Source organism: Anoplophora glabripennis, unplaced genomic scaffold, assembly GCF_000390285.2.
Source record: "Anoplophora glabripennis isolate ALB-LARVAE unplaced genomic scaffold, Agla_2.0 scaffold351, whole genome shotgun sequence".
Lineage (NCBI taxonomy): Eukaryota > Metazoa > Arthropoda > Insecta > Coleoptera > Cerambycidae > Anoplophora > Anoplophora glabripennis.
Genome location: NW_019416442.1, coordinates 237,275 through 252,733, shown reverse-complemented (window position 1 = coordinate 252,733; position 15,459 = coordinate 237,275). Strand labels below are relative to the sequence as shown.

The following is a 15,459-nucleotide window of genomic DNA, read 5'->3' as shown; positions in this document are numbered from 1 at the left end:
AATAAACCGAATAATAGATACAATAGAACAATAGATCGAACAATAAAATTATTTGCTTCAAATGTGTTTTACCTCTACTATAAATAGGTATTCATTTCCTTACCTCTGCTATAACGTAAATAATTATAGAATAATTACACAGGTTAGCAAGCGTCATGAAGCAGACACACTAAAATGCAAAAAACACTGTTTTTCTTCATATTTGAGGTTATGTAGTAATGCCATCTATACTTTTCGAAAAAAAAAACATATAATTTAAAAGTACAAGGCTCCCTCCTTCGAATGCTGTTAAGTTTGCTCAAATATCTTTTTTTTTCGTTAAGATATCACATGTTTATCAGTTTTTTAATATGCGAAAATCTACTAAGGATCCCTTAGACGCCAAACAGTTGATTGCAGTTCAGAAACTTCATACTCAGAAACCTTCAATACATACGAACTCAAACTCACAAACTCCAAATCCACAAACCCACAAACCCCAAACCCACAATCCCTAAACCCACAAACCCCAATCCCACAAAACCCGAACCTACAAACTCCAAGCTTACAAACCCCAAGCCCACCAACTCCAAACCCACAAACCGTATGGGTATGAAGTTTCTGAATTGCAATCGACTGCTTGATGTCTAAGGGATCCTTAGTAGATTTTCGCATATTAAGAAACTGAGAAACTTAAAAATTTCAACATATGATATCTCAACGAAAAAAAAAAGATATTTGAGCAAACTCAACGGCATTCGAAGGAGGAGCCTTGTACTTTTAGATTCAATGTATTAGTTTTTTGAAAAAGAATTGATGGCATTACTACATAACCTCAAATATGACAAAAAACAGTGTTTTTGCACTTTTAGGTTAGGATATCACAAAAATCTGACGTGATAGAGCAATTCTGCTGCCAGATTCGGATTCAGCGCACCTGAATCCTTCTGAAATATATAAGTTTCTGATTCCAAAAAAAGTTAAATTTTGTTAGTCTGTGTTATAGATTAGTCTCTTATTCATCTGCTAGCTTGACACTTGATTTTTTTACATTTCATCGACGTAGATAAGTAAGGTAAGAGTAAAATAGAACGAAAGCCGCCCCTGTAACGAACATCCGCAATCCGCTCTGGTTATTAAAACCGCCAGTTAATCTGTAAGGTGTGTTCTCCTTAGCCATCAAGTAGATTAAAATGACATCACTTGTTTCGACTTCCAGCGGCGCTCCAACCGAGTGATGGAGGACGCCCTCTGGCCCTTCATTTCGTTCCGCGGCTGAGATTGGCGATATTTTGCGAGTAACAAATGCGGGCGAACGGCGCGCGGCCATGTGAGTCATGCAAGTGTGTGCCCCATTTCGCCATAAAAGTCACCGAGTAATATAAAATTCTAATATAAACGGCCGGATACAATCTGAAAATACATTGTGGCGTGGCGGGCTCGTAATCGATGCGGTGGTTTATGCAAAGTGGAGGACCCAGGTTGACTTTCAAAGGCAATTTATAAAACTTGATAACGTAAAACATTGTGAAAGTTTCCTCAATCATGCTGAGTAAGCGGTGTCGGTGCCGGTGGTTCACTCCGCTTGTTACAATTTACCATACGCGAGTGGAACGCCTCAACCGGGATTCCTGAAAGGATTATTCGCGGGATTTCAGCGGAGAGACAGTCCGTTGTTCGAGTGACGTAATCCTCGGTTGTAAGCTTCTTAGAGCGCGCTGAGGTATTCAGGTGTCGCTAGACTGGAGTTGGGTATCATGCAGTTAAATATACTCACAAATATGACATTTCTTTGTTCGATTAAACGGAGTATCACTATGGTAAAACATTGACAATACCGTTAAAATGAATAAAAAAATTGTTAGTAACGAAATTTAAAGATGTTGAGTTTCTTCCTTCATAAATTCGAAAATACGGGTTTTCTCCTGGATTGGTCCATTTGAAAGTATTTTTTCAAATATAAATATGAAAATATGTAAATCAGATGTAACGTTTAATGGATATTCCTTGAGCAAAACCCTGCAAACGAGTCGACGCATCATATTCAAAAGATTCTTTGCATATGATGGGTATCTATCAACCCTTGCAACCCTTAGGCTCTTGGAGAACACCAGAAAACTCTGCTGGGGAGGATAAGGAATTGGTTAAAAAGGCTTCACCCAGACTTTATATTGGTCCGGAGTACGAGTCTAAGTAAAGCAATGGATCAACAATCAAAATAAGAGATACTGAAATAGGTTGCTAAAGCACCAACATGGTAAGATCTTCATCAAAATTTAAACAATCAAGAAGGAAAGTTAAACTACGGGAGGCGGAAGTCAGTTACATAGAGTGTTAGGTCTCCTCACAAACACTATTACACTTTATTAAGATCATATTTGAGTAATAGATTACAGTATGTTGTATATAATAATGTGAAATCATTCATGAAAAATATTGAACATGAAGTTCCACAAGGTTCCATATTGGGTCCGTTACTGTTTTTGATATATTTTAATGATTTTCCTAATTGTTTACCTTATGATACTAAAAGTATACTCTTTGCTGATGATACCAATATAACTAGAACCAACTTAAACTTTGAACAGTTAATGACATCAACTTATGACCAACAAGCATCGGTAGAAAACTGGTTTACTAGTTCGAAATACTTCGAAGACCGAAACTATGATTTTTAGTCTCCGGAATATGGAAAACTGAGATAATCTAGCACGTGTAAAATTTTTGGGAGTTCATCTTGACCCTAAACTGACATGGGATCAACATGTTAATTATGTTTGTTCCAAGATATCAAAATATCAATATCAAGCTTGCTGACAGTTTATCATGGCTATATCCATTCCATCGTAACATATGCTATTTTAGTATGGGGTCATGCTCCCTCTATGAAAAAAGTTTTTACTCTTCAGAGAAAAATTACTAGAATCATATCTGACCTTGGATTTAGAGATGACTGTAGAGAGCAGTTTTCTAAATTGAACATTCTAACTGTACCCTGTGCATATATACTTCATTGTCTTATTTATGTCAAAAAACACATACATAACTTTGAAATCAGAAGTGAGACTCACTCTTATAATACCCGAAAGAGCACATACTTATGTAATAAATTTCTAAGACTTACTAAAACGCGGATCGGTACTAATTATTGTGCCATCAAATTATTTAACATAATACCTCAACAAACTAAAAATTTTAATGAAAATAATTTTAAATCAAGGATAAAAAAATACTTAATAAAAAATGCCTTTTATAGTTTTGAAGATTTTATTGACAGTAATGTAGCACGAATGTGAATGTTATCATTAATCTTAGTATGTCGTTTATTCTATTTATTTTCTCATTTTCTCAACCACTGCTCAAACGAGAGAAAAAACAACAGAAGATTAAACATGAGAAATTCAGTATCCAGAATTCAGAATATTTCCAGTCATTGCAAGCTGCTTTCACAAAAAAAACAACTGTTTAATTTTGATTGTGGTTCACTTTATTTAGAATCAAGATTATGTAGTTTTATTATCAGTACTAATACAATGGTCAATGTAATCATCTAGTTCTATTTGTAACCTTCAGTCAAGTCATGGTGTACTTAGGACAAAAAGGAGATACAAAATAAAATTATGAGAAATCGACAATTGGAGAGCAGATGGAAAATGTAGAAATAAGTACCTAATCATAGTTATATCTACTTGAATCATGTTAAGTACTGACTAATAAGGTTTTGAAGTGAAGATTAATAAATGAAATTAACAATATTTATGAGTATTTTTATAAATCTAGCCATATCTAATCATGTAAATCTGTGGTTGATAATATTACTACTAAACGTTTCATCTAAATATAAGGCATTACTTTACTTGAAAACTTCATTGAGGGTACAAATTCTTTACATGCTCGCAGACTCATCTTTCACAGAATTACTCTCCTATAAACCATTTATTCATTCTTGAAATGGGATACCTTTAAACATAGCTCTGGTTTCACGTTTTCACCAATAATTTATCTCAATGATCTTGTGATGAGTGTCTGTGACAATTTATCGGCCCCTATATATTTTAATCGGCCGATAGTGAGTAAAGTTCGGTGTAACGCTCGAGAACCCGTATACCATCTCTTGTGTATATTGCGCAGAGTGCATTTTCAGATTCTGTTTACCATATATATCATTCTTCCTCGAAAATAATAGCGTATTCATGTACCAGTCTATTAACAAAAGAATTTATTTTCATTTTAGCTGCGAGTAAAAAGTTTTAAGACAAAAAGTGGAGTGTCTTTTCTCGTTAATGGGATAAAGTTTAGCGTACCTTTTCATAATAAAACGCCGGCTAGGAGTCGAGATAAGTAACAAGGCTGAATTGCCTTTGAGCATTTTAATGGTGTATTCCAAACGTTGGACCTACACGCCCAATTAAAGTTATAAATCAACCCCCCCATGAGAATAATTTAATGGTATCTGACAACACAGAAGGCAAGCTTTAGGGCGTTTAATTTTTTTTAATAATTCCATGTAATCCTAAAGGTTTCTTTCAACAAGTAATCATTAATCAATTTTCAATGCTATTAAATGTGCACTAGTAGAGAACCAGTTTCGAATATTTCAGATTGGACTACGACTGTTCTACTTATTGCCAATGGCATTTTTTGAAACTACTACAAGTATTTTTCTTCATAACGCTGTAGATGGCGCTAATACAAATAAATGTTTTATTAAAAAAGATTAAAGATTACACAGGGCAACAAAATTTGACGAAAGGTCACACCCAAAAACCAGACCTCACTTGCCCAAAGGTTTTTGGTGCGCAGAACGCAAATCCGGCGTCAGAATCGCTCCTATACGTCAAGTTTTCGAGATATCCTAACCTAAAGTGCAAGAGTATCACAGAGAGACATTTTTCTTTTTTAAACAAATCATAATCTCTAAAGCTACCACTCTTACCCTTCAAAACGCTTTTTTCAGATTTAAAAAATCTTTTTTAATCGCGGAAATATCTTTGAATGAAGTTAGGTACTCTAGCGTTTTCATAACAGTCGTACTAAAATCGAAAAAAGTTATAATTTTTTCGCTCTGTGATATAAGCTCAAATACAGCAAAAAAATCGTGTTTTTGCACTTTTAAATTAGGATATCGCGAAAATGTGACGTATAGGAGCAATTCGGACGCCAGATTCGGATTCTACGAACCAAAAACCTTCGGGCAAGTGAGGTCTGGTTTTTGGGTGTGAAAATTGTTGCCCTGTGATTATTAGATTCTAAGCAGTTTATCCTATATTATTTGGACTTGTTGAATCTGCATCTAGTCACAATTCTTGGATTGGTTCGCGTTTTGACGCTAACATCGGGATAATCCCCTAGAAAGCGGTTTTCGAAATGTCAAATGGACGTGAGAGTGATTGGAAAACGAATTCATAATTTCATTACACCATAACCTCATAGCTTCATATCCCCATAACCCCTGTAATCTGGAATGTACGAATGTGTAGAAGCATAAAACTCTGCGAGAACATCTTTTCCAACTCAATAACCCTGCCATCCCATTGCTAAGAAGTGTGTGAGGATGTACAATCACAATACTCAAAGGAATTGAGTATATTTTTAATGTTTTTAATCCCTGAATTTGTTGTATGCAATGTTCTTGTGGTCTCATGCTCTGAGGCATAAATATTTGTGTCACAAAGCCACCCGAGGTTTTTTCTCTTTATAACACACTGAAAAACATGCTCCCTTGATTGTTCAATCAGTGATCGTCAGTTTTTACGATTGTTCAACATCAGTCAATTAATAAAATCTGTCCTGAGTATTGGGATGATGGAATTATATGTAAAGTTTTGGATTGGATTTATGAGATCCATGTTTCCAAAGGTTTCGTAGTTCTATAATACCTTCGCATATCTTCGGTTATGAACTTTCGGAGTTAGAGGGGTCATGGGGCAATAGAGATCATGATTTCCAATATTTTTCCAATCACTGACTATTCAAGTCAATTCGAATTATCCAAAACCGTTTTCTAGACGCATTTCTTGACGTTGGGGCAAAATATGAACCAATTCGGAAATTGTGACTTTGGATTCGGATACAGCGGATCAAAATACTATGGTGTATAGTGGCCTGGTCCACTATCCAGACCACCTTTTTTGTATGATGTTGTGCAATTGAAAGAGACATATCAATTTTGGCACACATGAATTATTGTACAACTATAACACTGAAGAGAACCATTACCACCTATAATGTAGGCAATAGATTCCTAATGAGGAAAACGCAGAATTGTATCGAATTAAATTAAAAATATTGTTCAAATAACGAACAGATACTCACCCGATCCATTTTCCGTGCTGTGCATAGTCACCAGGACTGTGGCGCTCAAATAAGCTGATTATGAAGTCGCCTCATGGTCCAGTCACTCCTGCAAACGACAACAGTGTTAGCTGGCACTTGACTCTGCCTTTTTGGCAATCAACTGAAGTGAAATGTGTGCAAATGGGAGCGCGATGACCGGCCGGCAATCCGCCACTGCGGGCCATGCGGGTCCATTAGCAATTTGCTTATCTCGTGGAAGCCCCTATGTCGGCAGGCGGCAAGGTGTTTTTAATTTGTGGGTACGCAATCCCACTGAACAATAGTGGTAAATTGTTGGTATAGATAGCAAATTACGCATTTCCGGTATGTGTAGCTTCAGCAAGTGAGTTTAAATTCCATCAGGCACTCAAGCATAGTATTGAAATACCATAGTAATATGTAATAATGGATTAAGTATACAGGGTGATTCAGTTATCATGTCATTAATTTTAACCACGTATTCGGAAGGCCTAATAAAGACAGAAAATAAAAAGAAATAAGCAAATTCGGCGATCCACTTCAAAGAGAACGAAACAGCTGATTTCCCAGTCATTTTATCGTCTCGACCATGTTTACAATTGCTTTCGAAATCAAAGTGCAACGGATCTCAACTTTATTAATACTTTATGGATGGATATGCCAGTGTTTTTTAACCATATTGTCATTTTAAATGTAGGTACCATACAACTCTGAAAAGTAATAAGTCACACAATAAGGTACTTATACGTACTACAAACCGCATAATTACTGGTAGATAATACCACAAACTCATAGTCAATTATAAAACGTAGTGAAAACGTTAAAAATATTAAAAATACTAAATTGTATAACCTAACATTCGAAAACAATTAGTATCCTTATGCATTTATTTTTATTAACAAATAAATAATATTTGTTAATATTTAAAATGTAAAAAAGCTGTATTTCTGTATAAGATTTGAAAATCATACGCTAAAATAAGTTAAAAAGAACCCCTGATTAATTGATCCTTGTAGAGTAAGGGTCTATGTCCATTTTTTTACAGTGGGAAAATTCTTAAAAAAATAACGCCTTGCATAACGTTGAAACTTTAGAAGTTATACAATTCCTAAATTTTCCTTACAAATATAAATGTCGTCCATAATTCTTTGTTAAAAAAAATGTGTGTGGAGTCCTAATAGCAAAGAAAGGATCTATCAAACTGTATAGTATTGTTTCGATTTTATAGTGAAAGTAATTAGATTGAAGCCTAAGAGAGTTTTATAGAATTGCAAAAACTTTGTTTTTCAATTAAGTCCTTGGTTGATTGTTAATTTATTGGTTTATTACACCTTTCTTGTGACAATTTTTAAAAAATCCAGATTATAATCCCGATTTGGTTAAATTATGCCCAGATGAGTTCTGAAACCCAAGAAATTTCTAGAATATGAAAGAGGATATACAGGGCGTCCTTGATACAAAAAAGTCGAGCACAAATAGATGAGGTCAAAATAATATCAGTTCCCCATATAAATTTTTTTCGTACGGGCCTTCGTTAACAAGTTACGGGCGCTCAAAGGTGAAAATTTAAAAGTTATTTTTATTTGCAGTCTCCAAACTATTAATTTCAGCATGATGCAAATTTGATGATCAATAACATGCGTACAGCTTGTTTTTTATGTTGTAAGTGAATTATGCCCAGAACACCAGGGACGGACTATGCCCAATGGTTAACAACCCAGAATTTTTGCATAGATGAGGATCGCAATCTGCCTGTATCAAAAATAAGTTCCCTCAAGAATGCCAATGATAATAAGAGGTTCAATCGGTAAAATTAACAGTTTAAGAAATATTTGTGATTTTATGTCACAGGTTATACATCGAGCGGCGCCTCCACCATTTTTTGTTTTTAATTTTTAATTACTGTGTTAGAACCGTACATATTTTTAAAATAAGAGCCTAGAACAGTTTACTGTCTGCTAATGTAATTTTCACTAACACAATTTGACAAACATACTTTACACATAACAGAAAATAGAAAAACAAAACAAGAATAAGTTAAATAAGTTAAAAAAATAAATTAAAAATAAGAAAACTATCACAATACATTTTCAATATGGGCACCTTCCATCTCCACACACTTCTTAAGTCTACGAATATTATTTGTTTGTACACGAAAAAGCATTTCTGGGGTATGTAAGTCCATCCGGTTAAAGTCTGGATAACGTGGTGGCCATGAAATTGGGCTTCTTCTTCCAATCCATTTATTATTAAAAACAATGGATCAATAATTTCGTACATCAGTATTGAAATGGGGAGGAGCCCCATCGTGCATGAATCAAGCGTTTCTTCGGGTGTCTAATGGAACATCGTCTAATAGTGGCTGCAAATTATTTTGCAAAAAATCGAAATATCGATGTCCATTCAGACGTTCCTTAAAAACCTGTCGACATATTAAATTATTACCCACTATTCCTGCCCATACATTAATTATTATGAATCGATGCTGATCTTTTTTTAGCATAGTACCATGCGGATTCTCTTCATCCCATAAATGTTAGTTATGAGAAATAAGAATTAAGAACTTATTCTTGTTTTGTTTATCAATTTTATGTGTTAAACTTTGTTAGTGAAAATTACATTAGCAGACAGTAAGATTTTCTAGGCTCTTATTTTAAAAAGTCCAATTAAAAATTAAAAACAAAAAATGGTGGAGCATTAAAGAAATTAAAACAACATGTTTTTTTTCTTTCATAACACTCTCTCAAGTACTTTAAGTCCATTTCCAAATAGATTTTTTTGTTAGGCAGTGTTATAAAAATAACATAAAATTTCAGTTTCCAATCGTATAATTGTAGAGTAGATATATGAAAAAAATTAAATGTTGCAATGCAGGCTAAATTAATGTGTAAATTTTACACGCCGACTAAGTACCAGCCAAATAAAACGAACTAATGAAAATTTATACCTTCATACTTAAGTGTTGCCCGCCTGCAATTCTCAAGAGCAGCGGGACGATAAATAATAAGCGAAAAATAGCCTTCAATTAAGTCCACAAAAGGTAACGCTTTAAATTAATTGGACGAAATAATATAAAACAACGTAATGGCCTCAGAACGGTTAGCAGTAACCGCGGACGCTAAATAATTTAGTTTATGTGGCATAATAAAGTTCAATTAGTTCACCGCTGAGAACGTATAATAAAGCTTCCATTGAAGTTGACGCTTTTTAAAATATAATGCCGGGGTAGTTTTAATGAGGGGTCGTTAGGAGAAGCGGCGAGGATAGCGTTTTTCATCCACCATCTATTAGAACAAATTGACACCTGGTAGCTAAGGGGAGATTTCAGCACTGGCTATGCCACCTCGTTATATTAACGACCTGGATTGATTCCCAACGAGGAGTCCGCCGCTTTGCCTCTGAGCTTCCTCCAGTCATCCGAATAATGGGACTAATTATAATTGGGTTAAACTGTACATAACACGGAATATTTGACGTGATTCGGTGCTGCAAATATTAAAATCGACTTTGGCAAATTGTGGTCGATAACCAGGTGTTCTAGTTTGGGAACAATATGTAAAGAGCGGAAAAACGTCGCTTCCCTTTGTAGCTTCGGAGAAGACGGCGTAGTTTCTCATGTAGTTTCCCTGTCTATGATCTCAACAATTTTAGACATACTTAATCAGATCTTAATTTATTATTCTTTATCATCCATTGGCTAAACATGACGTTTCCAGCTTATATGGATTATTTGGTAGATTGTACCTTTTGAGGATTCACTGTTACAACTTGATAAAAATCATCATGCTCGCGAGATACGCATATCAAGAAAAGGGTCCGCAATAGAAGTGACAAAGACGGGAGACCTTAGTAGGTGTCGCCGCGCATTCTATCCGCTATGGGTTCCCCTGCTTTCGCTTGGTCAGTCTGTCTATGTATGTGCAGGGTGTGTGATATATCCCTGCTCATTTAATGTTTTATGCTCTACTCTATGCTTTATGTTAAAGAACATAATATTTTGTTATGAAATACATTTTTAATTTTGTCAAAGTTGTGTTGTGAAATAATATTATTTTTTTTAAATTGTGTTTGTGTTGTAGTGTGTTATTTTGTTTTGTTTGTGTAAATAAAATTTTTATGTTAGTTAGCTGCTAATTGTGAAATACAAACCTTTTTTTTGTCTCACTCTGTACTTTACCTTTTCCCTTGCCAGCTGATGTTAGATGCTTGTTTTACTATTAATGATCTCAGGAGTCGGTTCTATTGATTTTAATACACAAACAAGTATAATGCAACAAACCAAAAAAAAATAGAGATTAAATTTTAATACAATTTTTTATTCCAAATTTTTTTTGTGGGTTGACTTATAACTTTCAAATTGTAACTCATATTATGAATACCTTACTTAACACTAATAAAGAATATTTTTATTAATTTTGCAGTCTTATCTAATCTAGTACAATTAAATACAATACAAAGATTGTTTTTTTTTTAAATTAACTCTATTAGCAATTACTTTAAATTAGTCAATTTTTAACACATCTCTTTGTGTTGCATTTTGCCTATCTTACAGGGTATAATCTCTTTTTGACATAAAATTCTACTCTAATTAAAACATGGTCGTTCTTATTGATAGTTTGGATCGATCTCGAGGGTTTTGTGAAGTTTTTAGGAATATGATTGTTGGACTTGTATTTATTTTTAGTCAGGTAAGTTCTATAGTTTATTCTGCATCTTTCTGCTAAGGTTTGATATAGGTTATAGCTATATGCTTTGTTTCTAGTGCACTTTAAATTTTATTTTTGGTACCTGATATTCGCTAGCTTGTATTTTTCCTTGTTGGAAACTGCGTGGATGTTCTGCATACCATTTACGGGGCCACTGGAAACCTCTCTGGACTCCTCATAACTGGTAACGGTAATTTTCTTTTCAATGGCAAATTTATTACTTGTGGTTTTGATAACAAACAAACTTTTAACTTTTCTGGTAAGTTTAATTTTTTTCCTTGACTATTCTTTCTTTAACAAATTTAAATTTCGTGGAGCTGCTTCTTTACTATCTGCATTCTCCAAAAACCCAAGCCATAACCAATCGACAAACTTTTGTTTTCCATCCTTTCTAGAATTTTCTGGTCTTAATTTTTCTTAAGGTTCCTTCACAGAATTTCCAGTCCTTGGATGACCTTTTTTAACAACACTTTTCACTACACTAATACATTTTTTACAAGTGTCTTTTTATTTTAACATACAATTTTATCACTAATTATTAAAATATTCTTTATTTTATGTTTTTTATAGGTTATCTCCAGGTACTTGTAAAGCCAACTTTAGTTTTGACATTTATGAAAAATTATAATTTATATTGACAATTGATAAAATTTTTATACTATGACTTAAATTCAATTGATATATCTTCTATACAGTTACTCGTCTTCCCAGAATATGTATACCATATTCATCTATAGATATTTGGCTTTTATATGATATATGTCACTCTAGGTTTAAATTCTGTTTTCTCAATGTACTGAGTGTTAACAAGTGTCGATGTCATGCAATTCTTTTGAAAAATTTATTTTGTACTTGTGAATTAAATTAGAATTATCAATTTTATACTATGTGATATCCTTAATTGTTACTTATTTTATATTCAGAATCGTTCTATTAACAATTTTATACTATTTTGTGGTTGCTATAATAATAGTTAATTTTTATTTATGATCCAAAGTTCGGTCAGGTAATTTTTCATTCGTGATTTTTTGTGTACCTTTCCAATTCGTTACAATATGTGTTTGATATATTACAGGTTTTATTGAGAGAAAAAAGAATCCAGCAAGTGAAAAAGGAAATAAACAGTAGGGCATGTACCTTTTCTGCAAAAAAGTTACTTAGAACCTATGTCTATGTAGATTTTCTTTAATCTTGATCCTATTTAATCACCATGGACAATAAATATTTACTAACAGGTAATCCATTTACAATATAAAATTACGGATTGATACAAAATTCTGAAAATAGGAGTCATAGCAATAAATGGGTATGAGAAAAATATATGTTTTAACTTTAGGTAAATATAATTCATAGGAATAAAGTAATAGTTGAAAGTTTTCTTCTTCGCTTTCACTGTCGTTAGTAGCAGAATTAAAAATCACTATCCGAATCAGATCTAACATAGGTTGCCATTAAATCTGTTTTAATTTTTTTGGCATATTGACTTTTCTATGTCTGTCAAAGTAAAAGTGATATTTTTACTGGCATGTTATTTGAGAGAGGCCCAAACAAGTCGATAGGATTCATATCAGGGCGGTATGGCGGTAGTTTCAGAATAGTGTAACGTTCTTTCTGTAAAATTTGATCGACTTTAATGACGCGAAGAAATAAAGAATCCTAAAAAACTACTACGAAGAAATGAGTTGAAAATGATATTTCAATTCAAGAAAGATGAAATTGTTTTAATTAATGATGAAGAAACTTTTGAGTCAGTTTTTATTCCTCAGTTTGTTAAATGTATATTTTACTTGTCTACTAAGAAAAAAATAGAGAAAATATAAAGTTAATGGTGGTTGAGTCTCATTTTAGAAAGCTCTGTCTACGTAAGTTGTTCTGAATTACCATAAAAGAATCCGTCTGGATGCTGTGCCATAATAGAAAGTGTATAACTTGGTATATTCTGGCTACTCATTCATTTCCATTACGTCTTTTGGACATCTAAGGACGTCTTTTGTCTTTGTCTCCTATGTTTTTTTGTTCTAAATGTTATTATTTCCTTTTTTGGCGTTCAATATGTTCATATTTGTTTTATATGTTCTTTTCCTTTTTATGAAAATGTCTGATGTCCAAAAAATACATTAGATATATTGGAAACTTTTGTAAAATTATATCTTCTCACTATGGTTGTTTGTGACTGTAGGTATATAAAGAATATACAATACTAAACATGAAATATGGATTTTAGAAAACTGATCTTTTGATTTTCAATATTAGAGACGGTGATGGTTAAATCTGGATATATTTTTAGAATTTTTTCAATTTAGTGAAAATGCAACAAAAAAGATATATGAACCTGTACGTAAAAATTGAATTGTAATAATATCATAACATTTAAGTACATAAATAAAAATTACATAAATAAATAAGTACAGATTCGTGGAAACCTTGAAGAACGAAGTGTTTGAAAAAAGCATCACGTCGTATAAACTCAGCTCATGTTAGAATGCAGATGATGATTACTTGCATCACCTATTATTATTATCCTATTTATAAAGACATATTTAATCACAAACTATGAGAAAATAACTTTACAATACATTTTGTTGCAAGCATTGTATTTATCGGACAAATAAAACGGTATTCTTCTCGTTGCCGAGTCCGTTAAAAATGCACCAACCGATGTTCTGGAAAGAAGAAATATTAGGAACTTCTGTGATGAAAATATTTTCATTCTATGCAAATTACAACGAACTTGTTAAAGTGAATTGAAGTTAAATTAAGCCTGTAAAATGTTGCAATCAAAATGGAACGCAATTACAGTAAATAAATTCTAAAGTTGTTAGCAAATAGCCTTTCGAACTGACGGCTCGCGGCCTTCGCAGCTAACGAATCGTGCGAAAGACTAACAAGCTCCCATCCCCCGTTTTAAATATATCCCCTGATATCATCCTTCTTCTTACCCAGCGTCTGTTTCCTTTCAGACGGTAAACAGACGCCTCTCTAGCTCGTTCATCGTTTCACTATGTCCTACTTTACAACCTGCTTATTATTTGAATCCACAAATAATTGACGTAGCTAACGCCTGCAGTTTGCTAAATCATCAAAATTTGACTGGAGATGTAGACCTGTACTCTTATCTATTTGTTGATTTTCACGAGGAGGCCAAATACCGCAGAACGTTTTCTGTTTCCTTATATATGTTACAGGACGATTCACTAAAAACAGGCTTAATGACATTAAAAGTAAAATAACTGTGTCACATGTTTAAATGTAATAATGCTAATTTTCAATTTCAAACTATAAGAGATTATCTAATTTAGTTTTGTTTTTTTTATAGGTGCCAAAATAAAAAAAGTCATATAGGCTTAGTGCGACGCGGAGTTTAACAGGACCGTAGTCAGATTACGAATAAAAATATTGATATGTTTATAGAAAATATGTTGCAACATAGTATATAAATTTAAATGACACCATTTACCCGATAACCCTTAGTGTTGAGACAAGGCTTTCGTGGCATACTGGAGGAGTTAAAACATATATTATTACGTGCTTTACTAAGTTTTCTTTAATGAAACGGCGAGGTTTATCACTCAATATCCGTGGCTGTCGTTAATGGTTGAATTATTTCTGGGCTGGTCGTCGATTTACAACTCTTGACGTTTCGAAAGACATAACGTTCTCTTCTTCAGAAGTTACTCTGAAACTCTTCTGAAGCTCTTTAAGGGCTTGAATTTCCCTCCGGTTCAGGTTGGGTTTGGGAGGTTTAGCAGTTCGTAGAATGTGTGTTACTTCGGCTCTCACTTCTTCAGCTACGTCTGCTGGTAAACGTCGGCAAGTGGTCTCCAGAGAACTTATAATTTCCTCCTTCGAGATTGTCTTGGGGGCTATGGCGAAGTTCCGACCTTTGGTAAGTACCTCCGTAGTGTCTTCATCCAGTTGGATGGATGCAAGGTTGATGACGGTCGGAGACTTGTTTAAGATGATTTTAAGTTGGAACTTGGATTTCTGCTTGGTGGTGGCTTCTTCTTCTGTACAAGAACTTTTCTCCATAATTAATTTGCCCACCAAATCCCAAGCTTGTCTGTCCAGTTCGTTGGTTAACCTGAGGTCTTTTTCAGTCTGGTTTAGTTTTCTCCTGGTGTCTCTGATTCTCTCTCACAGAAGGCAGGTACTGGCTCGGTATAAGATTATTTGTGTTGAATGGGTCTGGACGTAGTGATAAGATAAGGATTCTTTAAGGAATCACCTTTGACAAAGGGATAATGAATTTAAATTCTTCTTCTTCTTGTGGTTGGTTTTAGTCAGGTAGTTTTGTTCTTTTTACAAAGTCTAAAACCTTCCTTGCCGACACTTCTCTCAGCTCCTTGGGTTCCAAATAGACCCAAAAGCGTCATTCTACTACGGGCATTCGCTCAGGATATGCAGAGGTTTCATCCGTCGAGTCACATCCTTGTCAAATCGGATTGTTTACAAGCATTTA

The 15,459-nt window shown here is 33.8% G+C and overlaps 1 protein-coding gene across 1 annotated transcript in view; it reads right to left on the bottom strand.

Moving 5' to 3' along the window:
* Positions 1–15,459, bottom strand: part of LOC108912142 (LIM domain transcription factor LMO4.2-like) — a 197,160-nt gene that overhangs the window by 55,384 nt on the left and 126,317 nt on the right. The window contains exon 2 of the mRNA XM_023454566.1: positions 6,295–6,382. Within this exon, the coding sequence (XP_023310334.1) occupies positions 6,295–6,319 (25 nt within the window). The 5' untranslated portion in view covers positions 6,320–6,382. The remainder of the gene's footprint in view (positions 1–6,294; positions 6,383–15,459) is intronic.